This window comes from Anolis sagrei, chromosome 9 (genome assembly GCF_037176765.1).
Source record: "Anolis sagrei isolate rAnoSag1 chromosome 9, rAnoSag1.mat, whole genome shotgun sequence".
Classification (NCBI taxonomy): Eukaryota; Metazoa; Chordata; class Lepidosauria; order Squamata; family Dactyloidae; genus Anolis; species Anolis sagrei.
Genome location: NC_090029.1, coordinates 37,115,851 through 37,140,011, shown reverse-complemented (window position 1 = coordinate 37,140,011; position 24,161 = coordinate 37,115,851). Strand labels below are relative to the sequence as shown.

The following is a 24,161-nucleotide window of genomic DNA, read 5'->3' as shown; positions in this document are numbered from 1 at the left end:
TGGGCCAGTTTTATGGTTTAATTAGTGAAAAAAAATTATAATATCACACCAACAGTCAACAACAGAGGGAGAGGGAAGCTTCAGAAGGTTTTGGAGGTTTTTTAGCGTATTTCGCGGTCGCGTCCGCCATTAACAAATCGATTCGTTATTGTTTCGGAAATCAATTCGTTAATGTTTTGTAATTTTTTTCACATTTACGAAATTTCGTAAATATCGAACTTTTTAAAAGGAAAATTTTGTAATTATTTTAAATATCGAAACAAAAAAACCCCCCAAATACAAATCGATTTTAGAAACAAATGTTTCCGTTGTTATGTTGTTAGCATCATTTGATGCTTATGTGAGGCCACCCTGAGTCCCCTTATGGGGAGAAGGGCGGGGTAGAAAGGTAAGAAATAAATAATAAATAATACCCTGGGCCCAGGGACAGAGTCATAGGGCCAACACAAAGTTCGACCAGTGTGGGGCGAGTCTGAAGCCATTTTCAAGTCAAACCTCTAAACTAAGAACAAATTGGATTCAGCCTAGCTTCAGCTCTCCGACTGTCAGCTCAGTTGGCCCTCGGGCATTTCGGTGAGTTAAGATTGTGCTCTTACTCTGTGTTATGAAAACATCCTTGAAGTTTCCTCCCTATTATGAAAAAAAGACTGTCAAAATGCTCTTCCTAGGTGCTTCGTTTCTGCTGAAATTGATCGGGAGGCAAATAACTGTTATCATGGATGATACCTATGAGAAAGAAATTCATAGTGAGCTTTAATGAATACTGTGGGGGCGACGGTTTTAGCTTTGGCTCAATGTGAGAGCCAAGCATTGCTTGCATTGTATTTCACATAGGACAGAGGAGATGGATTTGTGTGTGTGTCGATGCCTGTGCCTTCAAGTCACCTATCAACTTAGGACAACCTCATGAAGTTCATAAAGTTTTGTTAGGCAAAGAATACACTGAGACAGTTTGAAACATAGCCGACAACACCGGGTATCAACTCTTGGTCTCCTAAGTGCTGAACAGGGATGGCCTTGCTTATCTTCCAAAATCAGACAGGATCCATTTAGTTCAATTCCTTAAAACTAATTACTAGATCAGAATTCATTACTAGGCTTGGTTGGTCCACAAAAAAAAAAGGGTTCAAAACTAATTGCAAATGTAGGGGGTGCTGGTGGTTCAATTCTAAAGTCAATACCGATTTTCACAGAAATATTTTTTCAAAACTTTCCGAAACTTCAGAGACTTCTGAATCCTTTCGTTAATGATTTGAAAGTGTTATTTCCTGTTTTATTGGGTGGTCTTTGAACTACAACTACAAGTAGTTGTTTTACTCCAGAAGCGGGGGAAAGCAAGCGAAGGAAATTCCTTCCGTTTCTGGTTTAAAACTGGCTTCTCTGGCTTGAGCCAAGGCCAGGGACCAGAAACGGGGGAAAGCAAACAGAGGAAATTCCTTCCTGCTACAGTTTAAAACTGGCTTCTCTGGCTTTAAAACTGGATTCTCTGGCCTTGAGCCGTAGGCAGGAAATTCTTTCCTTCTCTGGTTTAAAACTGGCTTCTCTGGCTTTGTTCTGTCTTCCAGGAGCATGGTTTACGTTGCCTTTTAGCTGCATGGGATAGCATTCCTTTGCATTTCCTCAGGGTTGCTATAGACCCAGCAGCACCCTGGAAGTTAAACTGTATCAGAGTCTGGAGAGCCAGGCTGCAAACCCTATGCAGTTATTGGTTTAGAAAGTATCTCTATGGGTTAGGAGTCCGCCCTTTTTCCTGTGGTTGAGATCTCCATGTTGGAATCTCCCCTGCCTCCTTCAGTAGAGAAAAGAACCTCAGATGTGCTGTTGGTCAGGTAGGGAGCTCTGAAAAACCCATTGTGAGCACTATTGAGTTATAGATAGATATTGAGTTATATATAGAGAGAGATTAAGATATTGAGATAGTAATTGAGTAATTGAGTTATAGAGAGAAATAGTTATTGAGTACTACTGAGCATTACTTCATCTCCAAAGCTAACCTTGTGCTTAGATAGAGGAAGACCTGTTCTTTCTAACCATAGCAGCTCAGGGTTGGGGTGAAATATCTCAGGATTTTTTCTACCATTTGGAGAAAGGTTACCTCAGTAATTGAAGAAAAGGGAAAGAAAGAACATCTCTATGGCTTTTTAAATTGACTGTTTATGTTGTAACTTTATCAAGCTGTGCCAAGTTTGCCAAGGACTTTGGAAATAAACATTTGGTTGATGTTCCTATCTTGACTGGCATCAGTTGCTGAAAGTATTGAGTTATTGCTTCAAAGAAAGACCCCCAGCAGTTCGCCCAGATAAAGAGAGAAGCACATCTTAGTTTTACCGTTATAGCATCTGGGCGTGACGGCACAGGCTTGATCTGAGGCCAGGGACCAGAAGCGGGGAAAAGCTGAACAATTTCCGACTCACTTCCTGAGTTGTAACAAAAATGGAGGAAAAAGCTTCGGAAGGGCAAAGGTACTTCCGATTTTAGAAAAAAGCTTCGATATCGCTTCAAAAAGGTAATTTTAATGAAATTATTACAAGCCTCGTGTTATCCAAGTGACTCTAACCATGCCTATTAATTACAGTCAGACCTGTATCCATGGATTCAACCATCCACAGCTTGAAAATACCCCCCCCCCCCCCCCAAAAAAAAAAAAAAGATTTTGGTGTCAAAGGGATGGTCCTGGAACAAAACTCCAGTGGATGCTAAGGCCACCATACTTCACGCAGGCCACTATCAGATTTCTGTGGTTGATCCAACCACCATATCACAAGGCGCAGGTCACCGGTTCCCTTCTGGATATGGAAGACTACAACTGGTCTATAGAGTATTCATTGTATCAAATGGGAATTGAGCATTCACAGATGGTGGTATCCATGGCATGCATGCGTCCGTCCATCCTGGAACAAAACCCCAGGAGAAAGCAAGTGCCAATTGTAATTCTAAGTGTGCATTTTCCCCAATTTTTTCAGTCTTATTTCTCATCCATCAATCCTACAAACCTGAGATTGCCCCTTATAGCTTTTGTTGGAAAGCTATAAGGGATATCCATAGGGACACTGAGTCCAGTATTGTTTATACCAGGGGTCCTCAAACCTTTTCAACAGAGGGCCAGGTCACAGTCCCTCAAACTGTTGGGAGGGCCGGAGTATAATTCGAAAAAACATATCAAGAGAGATATTGACAAGCTGGAATGTGTCCAGAGGAGGGCAACTAAAGTGATCAAGGGTCTGGAGAACAAGCCCTATGAGGAGCGGCTTAGGGAACTGGGCATGTTTAGCCTGAGGAAAAGAAGGCTGAGAGGAGATATGATAGCCATGTGTAAATATGTGAGAGGAAGCCACAGGGAGGAGGAGGGAGCAAGCTTGTTTTCTGCTTCCTTGGAGACTCGGACGCAATGGAACAATGGCTTCAAACTACAAGAGAGGAGATTCCATCTGAACATTAGGAAGAACTTCCTGACTGTGAGAGCCGTTCAGCAGTGGAACTCTCTGCCCCAGAGTGTGGTGGAGGCTCCTTCTTTGGAAGCTTTTAAGCAGAGGCTGGATGGCCATTTGTCAGGGGTGATTTGAATGCAATATTCCTGCTTCTTGGCAGAATGGGGTTGGACTGGATGATTGCCCAGGAGGTCTCTTCCAACTCTTGGATTCTATGATTCTATGAATGAATTCCTATGCACACTGCACATCTCTTATTTGTAGTGCAAAAAAACCCTTAAAAACAATACAATAATTAAAATGAAGAACAATTTTAACAAATATAAACATATTAGTATTTCAATGGGAAGCCTGGGTCTGCTTTTTGGATGATGCGATAGGATTGTTGTTGTTGTGTGCTTTCAAGTCATTTCAGACTTAGGTTGACCCTGAGCAATGGCCAGTTAAATGACCTTGATGGGCCATATCCAGCCCTCGGGTTTTAGTTTGAGAACCCCTGGTTTCTACTGTGGGAAATGTTGCTTGTGGTCTTGAGAAGGCCGAGTCCAAGACGAACAAGAGGACACAGGGAAAGAGGCAGGATGGGAATGGGCAGTTGGTCAAGGGGACTGGGATAGAGAAGAATACAGACCAGGCAGAGGAATCCAAAAGGGGAAAGCACCATTGGCGGAACGAAGAGCCGCAGTGGTAAAGGTCTGAAAGAAAACTCATCACATCTCTGACTGGAGCACTCTACTTTAAACACAAAGTCATGGGTGACGATTACAGATAGTATCCGCTCCTTCTTTTTCTTTTTAGATGGGAATGTGAGAAAATCAACAGATTGCACAAGTGCTCCGGCATTGCCATACTGTAGCACAGTGTTTCTCAACCTGGGGGTCGGGACCCCTGGAGGGGTCGCCAGGGGGTGCCAGAGGGGTCACCTCACCAAAGACAATCAGAAAACACAGTATTTTCTGTATTGTCGAAGGCTTTCATGGCTGGAATCACTCAGTTCTTGTGGGTTTTTTCGGGCTATATGGCCATGTTCTAGAAGCATTTCTCCTGACATTTCGCCTGCATCTATGGCAAGCTTCCTCAGAGGTGAGGTGAGACCTCACCTCTGAGGAAGCTTGCCATAGATGCAGGCGAAATGTCAGGAGAAATGCTTCTAGAACATGGCCATATAGCCCAAAAAACCCCACAAGAACTGAGGACAGTATTTTCTGTTGGTCATGGGGGCTCTGTGTGGTAAGTTTGGCCCAATTCTATCATTGGTGGGGTTCAGAATGCCTTTTTATTGTAGGTGAACTAAAAATCCCAGCAACTACAACTCCCAAATGTCAAGGCCTATTTCCCCCAAACTCCGCCAGTGTTCACATTTAGCATACTGAGTATTCGTACCAAGTTTGGTCCAGATCCATCATTGTTTGAGTCCATAGTGCTCTCTGTAGGTGAACTACAACTCCCAAACTCAAGGTCAATGCCCACCAAACCCTTCCAGTGTTTTCATAGAATCATAGAATCAAAGAGTTGGAAGAGACCTCCTGGGCCATCCAGTCCAACCCCATTCTGTCAAGAAGCAGGAATATTGCATTCAAAGCACCCCTGACAGATGGCCATCCAGCCTCTGCTTAAAAGCTTCCAAAGAAGGAGTCTCCACCACACTCCGGGGCAGAGAGTTCCACTGCTGAATGGCTCTCACAGTCAGGAAGTTCTTCCTCATGTTCAGATGGAATCTCCTCTCTTGTAGTTTGAAGCCATTGTTTCGCATCCTAGTCTCCAGGGAAGCAGAAAACATTCTGCTTCATGGGCATTCTGTGTGCAAAGTTTTGTTCAATGTATTGTCGAAGGCTTTCATGGCCAGAATCACTGGGTTGTAGGTTTTTTCAGACTATATGGCCATGTTCTAGAGGCATTCTCTCCTGATGTTTCGCCTGCATCTATGGCAAGCATCCTCAAAGGTAGTGAGGTCGGTTCAATTCCATCATTGGTGGAGTTCAGAATACTCTTTGATTGTAGGTGAACCATAAATCTCAACAACTACAACTCCCAAATTGTTTCATAACAGGAGCAAAATTACAGTTATGAAGTAGCAAAAGAATGTTATGGTTGGGGGTCACCACAACATGAGGAACTGTATTAAGGGGTCACGGCATTAGGAAGGTTGAGAAACACTGCTGTAGCAGGAAATGCAATCTGCCCAAGTACCTACTCCATAGCATGCTTGATAGAATTGCTAGTCCATTCCAACCCACAATGGTCCACGCTCTTGTCACATCCCTGATAGACTACTGCAACACACTCTACATGGGGTTGCCCTTGAAGACTGTTCAGAAACTTCAACTGGTCCAGCGAGCAGCAGCCAGGCTGCTCACTGGAGCGACATACAGAGAGCATACCACCCCTCTGCTGTGTCAGCTCCACTGGCTGCCGGTTCAGTTCCGAGCCCAATTCAAGGTGTTGGTTTTGACCTACAAAACCCTGTACGGTTCCGGTCCAGTGTATCTGTCCGAACGTATCTCCCTCTACGTCCCACCACAGAATTTAAGATCATCTGACGGGGCCCTGCTCTCGACCCCACCACTATCACAAGTGAGGCTGGTGGGGACAAGGAGCAGGGCCTTCTCAGTGGTGGCCCCTCACCTGTGGAACTCACTCCCGGGGGAAATCAGGGCATCAACATCCTTTACCTTCAGGAGGAAGGTAAAGACGTGGTTGTGGGACCAGGGCTTCAGGCAATCTGCCAACTAAGTAAGGACAACCAGACAAATAGGACCGGCAGGACTGATAACTGTGGAATGAAACTGTGAACTATGAGATAGCGAATATTGACCGGCAATAAGGAATAATTGGTTTGTATCGGTTTGTATGAAATTTTTATGGGTTTTATTGGGTATAGATATGATGTACTGTTGTTGTTTGCTATTTTGTACTATTGTGTTTTATTATTGTTGTATGTTATGGGCATCTAATTGTGCCTTGGATATGTAAGCCGCCCTGAGTCCCCTTCGGGGTGAGAAGGGTGGGGTAAAAGTAAACCAAATAAATAAATAATCAATCAAACAACTGTCCCCATCAGAGTAAAATCCACTCACTGTTGAAGCTGCCATTGCTGCTAGTCTCTGCTGCTGCCACGTTGTGCTGAAATAGCCCTTCGGATGCGGCACTTCCTGACAGTGAATGGGTGGAGACAAGGAAAAAGAGGAGGAAGGAGGAAAAGAACAGAGGAAACAGAGAGGGAGGATGGGGGTAGATGGAAGTATGAAGCAGGGGACAAGAAGGGAAAGGGTGTGTCTTTAACTGCAATCACTGGCTGCAACATTCCAAGAGCTCCAAGCATTTTTCCAGTTTACACATAAATAGTGGCTACTAGGCTGATTTGATCGAAAGGTCGCAGGTTCGATTCCGGGGAGCGGCGTGAGCTTCCGCTGTCAGCCCTAGCTTCTGCCAACCTAGCAGTTTGAAAACATGCAAATGTGAGTAGATCAATAGGTACCGCTCCGGCGGGAAGGTAACGGTGCTGCATGCAGTCATGCCGGCCACATGACCTTGGAGGTGTCTACGGACTATGCTGGCTCTTCGGCTTAGAAATGGAGATGAGCACCACACCCCAGAGTCAGACATGACTGGACTTAATGTCAGGGGACTACCTTTACCTTTACCTTTTACTAGGCTGATTATGGTGAAGCAACCATAAGGTTTTTTTCCCCTTTGTAAGCCAACTATGTGCCAGAAACCAATAATGCAGAGATTCACAGATTGGTTGACCAGTGTTGAGAGACCTTTTTGCCATTCTTTTGTAGACATTGGCCAAAATGTACTACGATGTCAATGTATTTACGATGTCTGATATTGCCACTCTACCCCCACCATTGCAGCCTCCTTTGACTTCTATTTATTCGTCTTTCCTAGACATGAGCAGGCTTCACCTTCTACGTTTCTTCATTGTTCCATGAGTTTGGTTCAACCTGAATTCTAGTTCTTCTGGACTCAACTCTAACTAGGAGAAATTATAATAATAACAACTCTACAAGTAGATCAACTCCCACTGTGGCCTTCAAGAAGGGAAAGAGATACATACAGACTGACCAGGCTCAAGGATGCAGAGGAAAGCAACACAACTGCAGCAAACTTCAGGCAACAAGTGCAGTTAGAGTCTATCTGGGCCTCCAATGACTAGGATAGATCTAGTAATATTTCCAAACAACCCTGCCCAGTGTAGATAAGTTACCCGATTCCTGAAATCAAGAATTACCAATACTCAGACATTCAATGGCTTGGCATCACTTTTGGTTTATTCACCCTCATCCAGAACATCACAGCATCCAGGCAATGCTCCAGAACCTCAACAGCCCCAGGAGAAGTAGAGCTGAGTTCCACCAACATACTGATTACATCCAACCCCAAAACTCCTGATGAGATCTCCTATCCATTAGACTTGGCCCTATAATGTCGCCAATGGTACCAGGGTTCACTGAGGGATTCAGGAGGATCTACAGAGAATCATTTCATCCTCCTGGAATAAGTTGCTCAGAGCAACACCTATTTTCTGAGTAGACTGTCTAGGTCAGGATATTGTCCAGATCTTCTGTCCCCTTAACAACATTTGGAGCTGCACAACCACCATGCCTTCAATCATCCGGAGTTTTGGGGTGCGATGTCATCTGTACGCAGATGATGTCCAACTCTATCACTCTTTTCCACCTGCCACTAAGGAGGCTGTTCAGGTCATGAACCGGTGCTTGGCCGCTGACACGGACTGGATGAGGGACAACAGATTGAAACTAAATCCAGACAAGACAGAGGTACTCCTGGTCAGTCGTAAGACCGAACAGGGTACGGGGTTACAGCCTGTGCTGGACGGGGTCACACTCCCCCTAAAAGCTCAGGTACGCAGTCTGGGAGTTCTCCTGGATTCATCGCTGAGCCTGGAACCCCAGGTCTCAGCGGTGGTCAGGGGAGCTTTCGCACAATTAAAACTTGTGCGCCAGCTGCGTCTGTACCTTGGGAGGGCTGACTTGGCCACGGTAGTACACGCTTTGGTTACATCCCGCTTAGATTACTGCAATGCTCTCTACGTGGGGTTGCCTATGAAGACTGCCCAGAAGCTGCAGCAAGTACAACGCGCGGCAGCCAGATTACTAACGGGTGCGGGGTCCAGGGAGCACACCACTCCGCTGTTACTCGAACTCCACTGGCTGCCAATTAGCTTCCGAGCACAATTCAAAGTGCTGGTGTTAACCTATAAAGCCCTAAACGACTCCGGCCCAGTTTACCTCTCCGAACGTATTCTCCCCTACAAACCATCAAGACCACCAAGATCATCTGGAGGGGCCCTGCTCTCGGTCCCTCTGCCTGCACAAGCACGGCTGGTGGGGACGAGGGACAGGGCCTTCTCAATGGTGGCCCCTCGACTTTGGAACTCCCTGCCATTAGAGATCAGAACTGCCCCCTCCCTCATGACGTTCAGGAAACTAACAAAGACCTGGTTGTGGAACGCGGCATTTGACAACTGATTGAATTCTTTGCCCACATGAAAGGAGGAGGATGAATGGGATTGTGATGGTGTCAGATGATTTGGCTCTATTAACTGGGATGATAATGTTTTAATGTGTATAGTGCTGATATTTTAATCGTGTAATTAAGTGGCATTGTGTTGTTATTGTATATTTTTTGTATGTTAACACATGTTGTGAACCAGTCCGAATCCCTCTTTGAAGGTGAGAGGGTCGGCATATAAAACCTCGAAATAAATAAATAAATAAATAAATAAAAATCACCTTGCTCAGATATCAGATATAAGTGTTAGTTATCAGGTACCTCTAGGTCCAGAGGGGTCTTCTTCAGGACAGGTTGCACTACAGCAGTGGTTCTCAACCTGTGGGTCCTCAGATGTTTTTGTCAGAATATGTTAAAGTATGTAATGTGTTTTAAATGTAATTTCATGTAGTTGTAAAATGGGTGCCACAAGATTGTATTGCTGCGATGTATGTTTATGTTTGAGGCTGTGAGATAGTAGCCCTGAGATACTCTGAGCAGAGTTGTGAGAGAAATTAGGGAGTATCTGATATCTGCCAAGCAGCTGCAGGCTTGTTTACACTTCTCCTTCCTTTGTTCTGCCTTCTGCGTACTTCATGTTTTGTCGCTTACTAGAATGGATGTGTTTTGAACTGCTCTAAGTAAATTGAACCTGCTTTGTAATCAGAAGTCTCCAGACTCCATGATTTCTACCAAGCCTCTGCAAAACTTCCGCTAAACGCCAACAGTTTTGGCCTTCAACTTCCAGAAATCCTAACAGCTGGTAAACTGGCTGGGATTTCTGGGAGTTGTAGGCCAAAACACCTGGGCACCCACAGGTTGAGAGCCACTGGTTTACATGGAGCAGATTACTAGAATACAGTGCAAAGAAAGAACAGAGCCAAGGCATAGGAATTAATAAAAGGGAAACAGAATGAAACAGTAAACATTTATGATCAAGTAGTTTAAAGTAGCAATAGTTTAATTTCCAAAAGGAAATTAAAACCTTTTGGAAGGACCACACTTCTTTGTCTTGGGAATATGATATAGAATTTCAAACTCTCATGTGTCCAACTGTATTTAATCCATCTTAAACTCAAGTAAAATGTATACAGATGGGACGTATATATTGACTCAGCATGGTGAACTGGGTTGAGTGTTGGAACCGTGGCTCTGTAGACAGAGGTCCTCCTGGTCAGTCGCAAGGCCGAACAGGGCAGAGGGTTACAGCCTGTGTTGGATGGGGCCGCACTCCCCCTGAAGACGCAGGTTTGCAGCTTGGGTGTGATCTTGGACTCATCACTGAGCCTGGAACCCCAGGTTACAGCGGTGACCAGGGGAGCATTTGCACAACTAAAACTTGTGCGCCAGCTGCGCCCGTATCTTGGGAAGTCTGACTTGGCCACGGTAGTCCACACTCTGGTTACATCCCGCCTAGACTACTGCAACGCTCTCTACGTGGGGTTGCCTTTGAAGACAGCTCGGAAGCTCTAATTGGCCCAATGTTCAGCAGCCATGATTCTAACAGGAGCGGGACGCAGGGAGCATACAACCCCCCTGTTGCGCCAACTCCACTGGCTACCAATTTGCTACCGAGCACAATTCAAAGTGCTGGCATTGGCCTATAAAGCCCTAAACGGTTCCGGCCCAAGTTACCTATCCGATCGCATCTCTGCCTATGAACCCACCAGGACTTTGAGATCGTCCAGGGAGGCCCTGCTCTCGATCCCGCCTGCTTCACAAGCATGGCTGGCGGGGACGAGAGATAGGGCCTTCTCGGTGGTGGCCCCTCGGCTGTGGAACGCCCTTCCCACGGACATTCGATCGGCCCCATCACTAATGGTATTCCGGAGAAAAGTGAAAACCTGGTTATTTGAAAATGCGTTTGAATAGATAGTGCAATGAGCGTAATGAATATAGGAATGGAACAATGGATGACAAATTTGGATCATGTTTTTAGTTATGAGACGCCAGTGAATGGTTATTGTTGTTAACTGTATAATGTGTCTATGATGTCAATTGTTTTAAATACCGTGTTGTTAGCATTGAATTTTTGCTGTTCCTGTTGTTAACCGCTGTGAGTCACCTAAGGGCTGAGAACAGCGGTATACAAATAAAGTAAATAAATAAATAAATAAATAGACCAATATTTGAATCCTTTCTCAACGATGGAAAGCCACTGGGTGACCTTTCCAATCTCAGAGGAAGGCAAGGGCAAATCTTCTCTGAACAAATCTCTCCAAGAAAAATAAACATGATAAGGTCACCTTAGGTTTGAATACAACAACAACAAATTTATGAAAATCACTTCCCATTCACCACTGCAAATTAACTCACATTAGAGAAATATAACAATGATGTGCTGGAAAGATTTATTTTGAGAAGTGGAAAGAAGGTATGGGTAAGATAGATACTGTTAATGGGAACACTGGTGAACTATTGTCAGCATGCTGGAAGAAGCAAAACCCACCACCATTGAAACAATGCTCCTGTGACATCAATTCTGGACTGGCCACGTTGTATGAATGCCCAATCACCGTCTCCCAAAGAAGTTACTATACTCCCAACTCAAGAGTGAAAAATGGAATGTTGTTGGACAGGAAAAGAGATTTAAAGATGGACTTAAAGCTAACCTTAAAAATTGTGGTATAGACACCGTGAACTGGGAAGCCCTGGCTCTTGAGCACTCTAACTGGAGGCCAGCTGTGACCAGCAGTGCTGTGGAATTCAAAAAGGCACAAATGGAGGGCAAAAGGGAGGAATGTGCCAAGAGGAAGGTGTGTCAAGCCAACTCTGATTGGGATCACCTACCACCTGGAAACTGATGCCCTCACTGCGGAAGAACATGTGGATCAAGAATAGGGCTCCACAGTCACCTACGTATCCACGGGCAAGACACTACACTTCGAAAGCATCATACTTGGACAATGAGGGATCACCTAAGTCAGTGATGGGCAACCTTTTAAGCTTGGTGTGTCAAAATTTGCCAAAAACCAGAGCATAACTTGGGTGGGATGTCAACTTCAGAGAAAAAACCCCATAATTTTGCAATATTTATAGTTTAAATAAGAAAAATGTATATTCCATGCTGAGTTATGGAGTGAACAATGCTCAAAGGTGCAGATGTTAAATTTGTAGAGCCTTTTATAAATTTAAGGATGGAATTAGATTGGCTTTTATAAGGTGTACTTCTCTGTATGCGGCTGCATGTGGCCGCGTGTCATCAAAAATAGCCATGCGTGTCAGTGCTGACACGTGTGCCATAGGTTCACCATCATGGACCTAAGTACTGTTAATGGGAGAATAGAGGTCTGCAACATTGGATCATTACTTACTATGACATACATATATGTATGTGTACACTTGCACAAAAGGGGAGACCAGGAGTATACAATTTTTCACTAAAGTTCTTCTCAAAGGAAGTGCCTAGTAATTTGGGGGAATTATCTTCCAGCTGAAATATAGTCTGAAGACTAGGAAGCCTTTTTTCAATGCAGCGTTTATTCTGCATGGAACTATTATGTGGTTCAGTTCTTGTGGGTTTTTTCGGGCTATATGGCCATGTTCTAGAGGCATTTCTCCTGACGTTTCGCCTGCATCTATGGCAAGCTTCAGGCGAAACGTCAGGAGAAATGCCTCTAGAACATGGCCATATAGCCCAAAAAAACCCACAAGAACTGAGTGATTCCGGCCATGAAAGCCTTCGACAATATTATGTGGTTGTTTTACACAGAATATACAATTTTCTGCACAGGAAACAATAGTTACAGCATAGACAATAGTATTTCCTTGTAGAAAACCTTGTTTCCTGATAATAAAAAAAATGTATTGTCGAAGGCTTTCATGGCTGGAATCACTCAGTTCTTGTGGGTTTTTTCGGGCTATATGGCCATGTTCTAGAGGCATTTCTCCTGACGTTTCGCCTGCATCTATGGCAAGCATCCTCAGAGGTAGTGAGGTCTGCTGGAACTGGGAAAAAGGGGGTTTATGACCAGGGTGAGACAAAGGGCTTTTGTAAGTTGGGCTAGGTGTGGATCTTTCAACTGACCACCTTGATTAGCATACAATGGGCTGACTGTGCCTGGAGCAAACTCTTCTTGAAAGGTGATTAGATGTCCCTGCCTGTTTTTCTCTCTGCTGTTTTTGCTGTTGCAATTTTAGAATTTTTAAATACTAGGCCTGGGTAACAACGGAAAAATTTGTTTCTAAAATCGATTCGTTTTTTTGGGGGTTTTTGCGTTTCGATATTTAAAATAATTACAAAATTTTCCTTTTAAAAAGTTCGATATTTACGAAATTTCGTAAATGGTAAAAAAAATAACAAATCGATTTCCGAAACAATAACGAATCGATTCGTTAATGGCGGACGCAACCGCGAAATACGCTAAAAAACCTCCAAAAACTTTTGAAGCTTCCCTCTCCCTCTGTTCTTGACTGTTGGTGTGATATTATAATTTTATTTTCACTAATTAAACAAAAAACAACCATAAAACTTGCCCCAGACATGCGGAAATAATAACGAAACGACCTCGGAACAATAACGAAACGAATACAATAACGAAATACGAAGCATTTACAAAACGTATTTAAAAATTCATTTTTTTAAAAAATTGCTCCAGAATGGTTCGTTATCGTTTTGTAATTAAAAAAATTAACGAATTATTAACTAATTACGAATTAACGAAACGAAACCGCCCAGCCCTAGTGAATCTTTCAACTGACCACCTTGATTAGCATACAATGGGCTGACTGTGCCTGGAGCAAACTCTTCTTGAAAGGTGATTAGATGTCCCTGCCTGTTTTCCTCTCTGTTGTTTTGCTGTTGCAATTTTAGAGTTTTTTAATACTGGTAGCCAGATTGTGTTCATTTTCATGGTCTCTTCCTTTCTGTTGAAATTGTCCACATGCTTCTTGTGGATTTCAGTGGCTTCTCTGTGTAGTCTGACATAATGGTTGTGAGAGTGGTTCAGCATTTCTGTGTTCTCAAATCATATGCTGTGTCCAGGTTGGTTCATCAGGTGCTCTGCTATGGCTGACTTCTCTGGTTGGAGTAGTCTGCCGTGCCTTTCACTGTGCCTTTTTATTTTTTTATTAAAAAAAAAAAACACATGTAAATTTTGTGCAGAATAAGTCCCAAGGTGCAAAAAATTCTCCTAAGCACATGCTTCCTTCTATCATGGTCTGTCAAAACTTTGTGTGGTGAAAGAGAGCAGAAATGCAAAAAAGTAAGAGGAAAAAACTTTTTTATTCAGACAGGCTTTTAAAGATGAAGGTTTTAAAGATCAATTCAGGGAGTGCTGTGGCTTTTGGCTTCAACTGTAAAAATGTTTTAATGGTTTTTAACTGGGAATTATAAAATACTGTCTATATTTAATCCTGTTCGTAAACTTGTATATTTTAAGTGGTTATACTGATGGGCCACGGTGGCGCAATGGATTAAACCCTTGTGCTGCTGAACTGCTGACCTGAAGGTTAGAAGTTCAAATCTGTGGGATGGGGTGAGCTCCAACTGTTAGCCCAGCTCCTGACAACCTAGCAGTTCGAAAAAATGCCATTGTGACTAGTTAAATAGGTAGTGCTTCGGTGAGAAAAGTATAGGACGCTCCAAGCAGTTATGCCGGTTACACGATCAGAAAGTGATAACGCAGGTTTCTCAACTTGGAAATGGAGAACAACACCTCCCACAGAGCCAGAGATGAGCACCGCCTCCAAAGCTGGAAATGAAAGGAGAAGCCTCTGCCTTTGTTTGTGTTTGTGTGTTTCATTGTATTGTAACAAGGCATTAAATATTTGTTGGTATCTGTTTACACTGTAATCCTCTCTGAGTCCCTACGGGGAGAAGGGCGGAATATAAATAAAATATTATTATTATTATTACTACTACTACTACTATTACTACTACTATTGTTATTATTTGAAACACAACAAGATGAGTCCACACTCTGCTGGCTGTTGTACTGGATCACATGTTGGACCCTTCCCAAGTGTCTAGGACTGAGTCATGTATCAGCAAATAATGCGTGCAGATCCCAGTAAGGTGGTCTTTTGCAGCTGGCAGATGGTAATCTTGTCAGTGCTGATTGTGTTTAAGTGCAGGCCAAGGTCTTGAGGCACTGCACCCAGTGTGCCAAGTGTTCTGGTACGGCTGTACCAGGAGCTCCAACTTTATTTGCTTTGTATTAAATGTTTGCTTGCAGTCCTGGGTTTCAGGGACTCTGCAGATAGGTGGCTTCCTTTGATTGCAGTCATAGGGCAAGTCACCTGTCCATCATCGTTAAGTTTTGGTTCCGCCCCTTGCTCAGGGCAATTGGGAAGAGAAGGGAGCCATTTTTAGTTAGTCTCAGTAAGGAAAACTAATGTACAGGACGTGTGCAAGCTTCCCCTGTACAAAAGCTTAAACCCTTAAGACTTTCCGGGGGAGAAAGTCTTAAGAGCCTCCAAAGATTTCCAGGGAAACAGCCCTGAAGACCAAAGAACTCCAGCTGGAGAATCTACTAGCCTTACTGGTAGGTCCACTCGGTGCTCGAGAAGCAGTTCGACCCGGTAGCGGAGCCCACATCAGTATCAAATCAAATCAAAATATTTATTTCGGTCATTGACCAGCACAGGAAATAGTGTCACATTTCCAGACAAACCTGGCATGTTTGGTACATTAAAAATGTAAATATAACTACTAAAAACACAATATGGGTGAGGGAGCGGAAGGGGGAACAGGGTAAAAACAGACAATGCCCAGATCCATCACCAAATTGTAGATTCAGGGAAGAAGATTACTGGACACACAGTTGACTTTTGGAACTAGTCATTCCCTGCCGGATTTTTTATGCTGCTGCACAGAACTTTGCGACATTGTAGGTTGTAGCTGAATTAGTATCTGCAAGTAGCAGGGAGGTGTAAAATTGTCCTGAATGGCCTGGGTGCTTGTCTATCAGAGGTAAGATAAGCCTGGCACGGGTATCCCTGTAGAACGGGCACTGAAGGAGCACATGTTCTATTGTTTCTACATGACCCAAGTCACAGGGGCAGAGTCTCTCTGGGAAAGGGATCTTCCGGTAGCGGCCCTCGAGTACAGCTGATGGGAGAGCGTGGCATCGGGCCAGGGTGAAAGCCCTTCGATGAATAGGAACCTCTAAGTATGTTAAATATGCCATAGGGGAGGCAAGGTATCTGCTGTCTTCACTGATAAGGAAGCTTGGAGCTGAAGCCAGATCTAGTTGGCGCTTTGTGTCTGTGATCACATCAGTAAGAATTAGATTACAGTCAGCCTGGGTGAAGTTGAAAAAGGGGATTTTCCATTTAAAGCAAAGAATTAGTTATTGAAGACAGTTGCCTGTCATTCGTGGGTAAGATTAGGAAGTCACCAGTTGCATAAAAGCCTGGAATCATTTGTTTAACTTTACTGAAGACAAGAGAAGTTTCTGTTTGATTGTTCAGTAATAAAGGACTTTGCTATACTTCACAAGTCATCTAAAGACCATTTGTGGTGGAAAACCTCTGAGAACTTCTCTTTGGGCCCCCTGGCTTCCCACTGGGCAAAGGTGGCATGTCCTGTTCTAAAGGAAATTTTTTACAGGCCCAGCACACAACAGAACACCGAGCACCACTGGGACCACCTTGACTGGCTTGTGCCAGAGTTTTTGCGATTCGATCTTTAAATCCTCATATCGTGTCAGCTTTATTATTATTATTATTATTATTATTATTATTATTATTATTATTATTATGTTAAGCTGCTTTGAGTCCCCTTTGGGGGAAATAAAGTGGGGTATAAATAAATAAATATAATAACAATATAATAATTGATGGTGGTAGAAATCTGCTGATGATTTCAAAGCCAAGACAGGTTTGTTCAGGGAGATTCAATGGTTGAAAGCAGAGATGGAAACCATAAGACCCTCCAGATAGTTTTGGACTACAACTCCCATTACACATAGACATCACAATAGGTAGTGAGGAATGATGGGAGCTACATCTAACAGCATTTGAAGGGCTACAGATTTCTGATTCCTGACATAAAGAGTTAAATGGCAGCAAAAGAATCAAATTGTATGACAAATGCCATTATTGCTGCAGGTAAACGATCTCCCTTCCAGCCAAAAGTTACAGATTGGCTGTTATGAGAATCCCACCTGCAGTAATGCATAAACAAGGAAACTCAGAGTGAGCAAAACAATCCAAAAGTGGAACTGTTGCTGGTGCAGGGGAAGGAGAGCAGGAAGCAAATGTAATAAAGAATAAAGCTAATCTCATAGAATGCACTGGGATGAAAACCTGCTGCATGTTCCTATGCAAATAACTTAGAGAGACAGCAATTCAATGTTGATTTACAGCCCACTTTGAGTAAATATGAAGAAACGATCATAGCTTCTGACTAAATAAATTTCAATGATCTCATACATTTTCCTTATATAGACAAAGCAGGAAGAAAGGGGGAGAGGGAGAAGCAGAAGAAAGATTAGAGAGATGGGCCAAAATTAACAAGATGAAGTTCAACAGTGACAAATGCAAGATACTCCACTTTGGCAGGAAAAACGAAATGCAAAGAGACAGAATGGGGGATGCCTGGCTCGAGAGCAGGACGTGTGAAAAAGATCTTGGAATCCTCGTGGGGATTTGTCTCCCGCTTGCTTTTGTGTCAAGCTGATTTTCGTACCTGGAGGGGACTTCTTGCTATGTGCTCCCAAAGGTAATGAAAGAATGGATGAAACAGGATAAAGTAATTCTGTACACAACTCTAGTGGGTAGAGCCAGAACGGGGAGTTTCTAACAGTACAAAAGGAAAATTTTGGCTCCTCTTTAGGACTCGACGAAGCGGATTTTTTAGTATAAGTATATGTTACGTTGTATTGTCTGGTTTGTATTGTCTAGATTGATTGTACTCTGTCTTTTTGTTGTTGTTCACCGCCCCGAGTCGCCCTCGGGCTGAGAGGGGCGGTCAATAAATGCAATAAATAAATAAATAAATAAATAAATAGAATCATAGAATCAAAGAGTTGGAAGAGACCTCCTGGGCCATCCAGTCCAACCCCATTCTGCCAAGAAGCAGGAATATTGCATTCAAATCACCCCTGACAGATGGCCATCCAGCCTCTGTTTAAAAGCCTCCACCACACTCCAGGGCAGAGAGTTCCACTGCTGAACGGCTCTCACAGCCAGGAAGTTCTTCCTCATGTTCAGATGGAATCTCCTCTCTTGTAGTTTGAAGCCATTGTTCCATTGCGTCCTATTCTCCATGGAAGCAGAAAACAAGCTTGCTCCCTCCTCCTCCCTGTGGCTTCCACTCACATATTTATATATGGCTATCATGTCTCCTCTCAGCCTTCTCTTCTTCAGACTAAACATGCCCAGATCCTTAAGCCGCTCCTCAAAGGGCTTGTTCTCCAGACCCTTGATAATTTTAGTCGCCCTCCTCTGGACACATTCCAACTTGTCAATATCTCTCTTGAATTGTGTTGCCCAGAATTGGACACAATATTCCAGGTAAAGTGGTCTAACCAAAGCGGAATAGAGCATGGGGAGCATGACTTCCCTAGATCTAGGCACTAGGCTCCTATTGATGCAGGCCAAAATCCCATTGGCTTTTTTTGCCACCACATCACACTGTTGGCTCACGTCTAACTTGTTGTCCACTTGTTGTCAGAAAGAAGTGATGCCCTGAGATCCACTGCGACTTGGGCTGCTCACAAAGGGAGAGCCCACAATGGAGATGCATTGAGAGAAAAGCCACCCCAAAATACCCATCAGTCACAACATTTTCTTCATTTCTGTTGAAAGAAGAAGCAGACCCAGGAAGCATAATGTCTAACCATGTTCTGGTCAAGGGGATTTTAGAAAAAGAAAAATAGAGAAGACGACTCTTTTAATGCAAGTATCTTAATTACAGAAGAGAAGGCCATTTGTATGCAAATTTGTGCTCTCCAATCATCGACACGTCTTCCTGAATAGATCAGGGAAGACTTCAGATTTGTCACAGTTAAAGAGCTTTCAACATATTTAACATCTGACAGGAGGGGAAGGGAGTATCTGCAAACCCAAAACTACTGTTATTTTATTTGTAAAGTGCCATGTGTAGGGATGACGACATAAATTAATGTTGTCGTTGCTTGATTACTGCTTGAGGGCTGAATTCACAGCCATATCATCCAGGGACACTAGTGATCCTTAGGTATAGAATTCCAGACAAGACAGAGGTACTCCTGGTCAGTCGCAAGGTCGAACAGGGCATAGGGTTACAGCCTGTGCTGGATGGGGTCACACTCAGAGGCGGCCCTAGGTAATTTTCAATGGTAAGCAAACAGTATTTTGGCACACCCCCCCCCCCCCCAACCAATCACTGATATATATTTTCTGTTCGTCGTGGGAGTTCTGTGTGCCATATTTGGTTCAATTCCATCATTGGTGGAGTTCAGAATGCTCTTTGATTGTAGGTGAATTATACATCCCAGTAACTACACTTGCCACACTTACTCCCTTGCCTGGCCCGCTTTGGGTCTGGAGGCGTGCCTGAAGACCCCCAAAAGTGACCTCTTCTCCTGACTTTCTCCTCAGCCATTGGGACCAAGAGAGAGAGAGAGAGAGAGAGGTGGAGATGCCCACCTTTCCTGAAGGTAGGCGCAAAAACAAAGGAGGGAGCGGAGGTGGGAGATACCTCCAGCCGGAGGGGCTCTCTCTCTCTCTCTCTCTTTTGGCTCTGCTTGAGCACCCGGTGGCCAGGGGGAGCAGGAACGAGAGGGGCTAGGCAAGTCTCAAGGGCCCAGCCCTTTGGGAAGAGGATCGCCCGGCAGCGAGGCAAGAAAGCCGAGGCTCCCCCCGGACTGCTAGGGCTGTTGTGAGCTGGGGGGGGGGCTCCTCAAGTGGCGGTCGAGGGGCATTTACAGAGGTGCCTCTGCGCCCCTGGCAAAAAAAAGTGTTCTGCGACCGCTTACTTCGCGTAATGGATGAGCCGCCCCTGGTCACACTCCCCCTGAAGACGCAGGTTCGCAGCTTGGGAGGGATCCTGGACCCTTCTCTGAGCCTGGAACCCCAGGTCTCAGCAGTGACCAGGGGAGCATTTGCACAGCTAAAGCTTGTGCGCCAGCTGCGCCCGTACCTTGGGAAGTCTGACTTGGCCACGGTAGTCCATGCTCTGGTTACATCCCGCCTAGATTACTGCAACGCTCTCTACGTGGGGGTTGCCTTTGAAGACAGCTCGGAAGCTTCAACTAATCCAATGCTCGGCAGCCATGATTTTAACAGGAGCGGAGCGCAGGGAGCATACAACCTCCCTGTTGCGCCAACTCCACTGGCTACCGATTTGCTACCGGGCTCAATTCAAAGTGCTGGTGTTGACCTTTAAAGCCCTAAACGGTTCCGGCCCAAACTACCTATCCGACCACATCTCAGCCTATGAATCCACCAGGATTTTGAGATCTTCCGGGGAGGCCCCGCTCTCGATCCCACCAGCGTCACAAGCACGGCTGGCGGGGACGAGAGACAGGGCCTTCTCGGTGGTGCCCCCCCGGCTGTGGAACGCCCTTCCCTCAGACATCAGATTAGCACCATCTTTAATGGCATTCCGCAAAAAAGTAAAGACCTGGTTATTTGGGCAGGCGTTCGAATAATTCAGTGCAATGACTGGTAACGACATAGGAATGGAACAATGGATGACGAATCTGGATCATGTTTTAGTGATGAGACGTTAGTGAATGGTCATGATAAAAATTGTGTACTAACTGTGTATTAGATTAGGTTGTTAATTGTTTTTATATTGGTGCATTGAATTTTGCTGTGTCTTGTGTCTTGTGAACCGCTGTGAGTCGCCTCTGGGCTGAGAACAGCGGTATAGAAGTAAAGTAAAATAAATAAAAATAAAAAATGCCAATTGGAAGCTTATTGCTGCACTCTCAAGAACTGAATAATGAGCTTCTAGATCTGGATGGGAAAATCTTCCATCTGTTGAATATCTTCCTTGTAAATACATAAAGATTGTTACTGGATGGAAGCAATGTTCATCCAGCGTAGCACAGGCAGACTATGATGATTTTTGTGATCCTCACACAATTAGTAGCCTTCTTGAAAGGATATTTCAAGACACTCCCCCAATCAATCAATCCATCTATCCTACAAGCAAGAGGTCTTTCTATTCTTTCTGCAAAGCCTTCTTAAGTCTTCTCTGGCTCAGATCAACATCTGGGTTGGAGGAGGGTCCCTATACAATCCTGCAAAGCTTTTTCCTCTTTGGCTTATTGTTGACAATAACTGTCATTTGGGAGGACTACGGCTCCATAGTGCCAATGCTTTGGAAGCCCTGAAGCTTTGTAAACCACATCTAAGTGTACAGAAGGATGAAGGAAGAACTTAGTGTTCCTTCATCCATGCTCTCCAATGGGCAGTGGGAAGAAACTGCCATCACATTTTCCTTTTTAAAAAAGGAACAGAAAAATATAATAATAATAATAATAATAATAATAATTATTATTATTATTATTATTATTGACTGGCACAAGCCAGTCAAGGTGGTCCCAGTGGTGATCGGTACACTGGGTGCAGTGCCTAAAGACCTTGACCTGCACTTAAACACAATCAGCGCTGACAAAATTACCACCTGCCAGCTGCAGAAGGCCATCTTACTAGGATCTGAACGCATTATTTGCCGAGACATCATGTAGTCCTAGTCACTTGGGAAGTGTTCGACGTGTGATCCAATACAACAACCAGCATAGTGATCTTGTTTGCTGTGTACTAATTTTGTTGTATTTCAAATAATAATCTATAATATAAATCTGTAAGGGGCGTCGTACGGAGCCGTATAACTCCACAACCCCCCAACGAAACTGAACCAGAATTGCCATGCCCCTAGGACAACCCACTCGGTACAAACTAATGTACTCCAAATTAAAAAAAAAACACCACAACAACGACAAAAACACCGCTAAACAACTGAACATGCGCACTGGCGCAAACTCCCCGGCACGCGCGCACGCACGGCCCCTCCCCCCCTCCCCCCGCGCGGCACACACACACGTGCGCGGTGCAAACTCCCCGCCACGCGCGCACGCGCCGCCCCTCACCCCCCCCCCCGCGTGGCACACACAAAGGGGTGGGGTGAAGGGAGGGGGCGTGTCTAACCGGAGAGGGAGGGAGGAGGGAAGGAGTGAGTCACGGAGGAAAGGGGTGGGGCGAAGGGAGGAGGCGTGTCTTCAAATTCGCCCCCTCCCTTCGCCCCACCCCTTCCCTCCCTGAGTCACTCCTTCCCTCCTCCCCCCCTCCGGAAAGACACGCCCCCTCCCTTCGCCCCACCCCTTTCCTTCCAGGAGTCAATCAGGAAGAGAAGAGGTGGGGCGAAGGGAGGGGGCGTGTCTTTCCGGAGGGGGGGGAGGAGGGAAGGAGTGACTCAGGGAGGGAAGGGGTGGGGAGAAGGGAGGGGGCGACTTGGAAGACAACAATGATGGATCCGGACCAAAGCATTCAATACGCCCTAATATCCACACAGATGGAGTTTGAGGGAAATAGACCTTGACATTTGGGAGTTGTAGTCACTGGGATTCAGAGTTTACCAAGACTCAAAGAGCATCCTGAACCCCACCAACGACAGAATTGGGGCAAACATGCCACACTGAACCCCCATGACCAACAGAAGATACTCAAGTTTACACACAAGCATAAAGAAGGGGGAGGAAGGAGGGATGCCAGAGAGAGAGAGAGAGAGAGAAAGAGGGGAAAGGAAGGAGTGTGAGAGAGAGAAAGAGGGAAAGAGGGCGAGTGAAGGAAGGAAGAGAGGCCAGGCACAGACTTCAAAACTCTTACTAAAAGCCACAGCAACGCGTGGCAGGGCACAGCTAGTATATAATAAAACTTTATTTATTTTCCACTCTATCTCCCCAAAGGGACTCAGGGTAGGTTCCAAACATAAAAGGCAAACATTCAATGCCCGAATACAACAATACATCCAGAATAACAAAATGTAAACAACCCAACATATAAACACAAATTATAACTTTACAACTAAAATTTAATGGACGTCCCTCACTTACATAAGAGCCACAGACTTCTTCATTTTGACTCTCTCTATCACATAGTATTCAGGAGGATTGTGCATTTCCACATGGAAGGATTATTCTGGTTTTTTTTGGGGGGGGGGGGGCTATAAATGAGAGATGTCCTAAACATCCTGTAAATCAACCTCTTCCCTCTGCCAAGTTATCATGCAAAAGAGATAACACATTTCCTTCTTTGCTTTCTGGCTCATTTAACATTTTATGGAGTTAACATATGTTTTGCAAGCATGTCCAATGAAGCTTTCTCTCAGCTCAGTGTACGTAGGGCTCAAACCCCAAATGTATATACAGTTAAGTATGTTTACTCAGAAGGAAGCCCCGCTGGGTTTCGAAGGAGTTCACTCCCACATAACTATTAAGATGATGGCTCTGTTGATCACACTTACTTCTTAAAACAACGGCTTCCTCCAAATGCTCTATTCCTTCCTCTTTTGATCATTGCATCCAATCTTTTCCTGCAATCCCTTTAGCTCCTTCATTTCCTTTTACAAGTAGGGTGGCCAAGTCAAGGCAATGCCAGGCTCTGAGATGTCTTGAATAGGCATGCCCTTGAGATACTACAGGTCCCAGTGATGCTTATGGGCTGAGGTTCCAAGGGCAATCTCTGGTAACGTGGAAGCATTGGCCACAGTTGCATTGAGTATACTATAACAAGTGAGAAAAGGAACTTTTTCCCTTAAATTCCATCCCCCTTGTACAATGGACACTCACTATCAGAGTTCAAGACCCATGGCCTGGGATATATGAATCCTGTTCACAAATCATCTGGGCAGAATTTAGCACACTATACTGAATATGTTTATAGATACACGTATGTGTACCTTCAAGTAGACTGAAAGCCGAATCCAAGATCACAACAACATCTATTATAGAACTTCAATATGCTGATGATAACGTAGTCTGTGTGCATTCAGAAAATAGCCACAGTTGCATTGAGTATACTATTGAGAAAACAAGTGAGAAAAGGAACTTTTGCCCTGAAATTCCACCCCTTGACCTTGTGGAATGGACACTCAGTATCAGACTTCAAGACCCATGGCCAAACCCTGAGATATATGAATCCTGTTCTCAAATCATCTGGGAAAAATTTAGCACGCTATACTGAATATGTTTATAGATACACGTATGTGTACCTAAAAGAAGACTGAAAGCCAAAACCAAGGTCACAACAACATCTGTTATAGAACTCCAATATACT

The 24,161-nt window shown here is 44.4% G+C and overlaps 1 protein-coding gene across 2 annotated transcripts in view; it reads right to left on the bottom strand.

Moving 5' to 3' along the window:
• The window catches only part of NTRK3 (neurotrophic receptor tyrosine kinase 3), an 850,080-nt gene that overhangs the window by 45,435 nt on the left and 780,484 nt on the right, over positions 1-24,161 (bottom strand). Inside the window, exon 16 of one of the 2 annotated variants that reach the window (XM_060755167.2) lies at positions 6,506-6,580. The exons of the other annotated variant lie outside the window; for it this stretch is intronic. Coding sequence (XP_060611150.2) covers positions 6,506-6,580 — 75 coding nt within the window. The remainder of the gene's footprint in view (positions 1-6,505; positions 6,581-24,161) is intronic. 2 annotated transcript variants of the gene reach the window in all.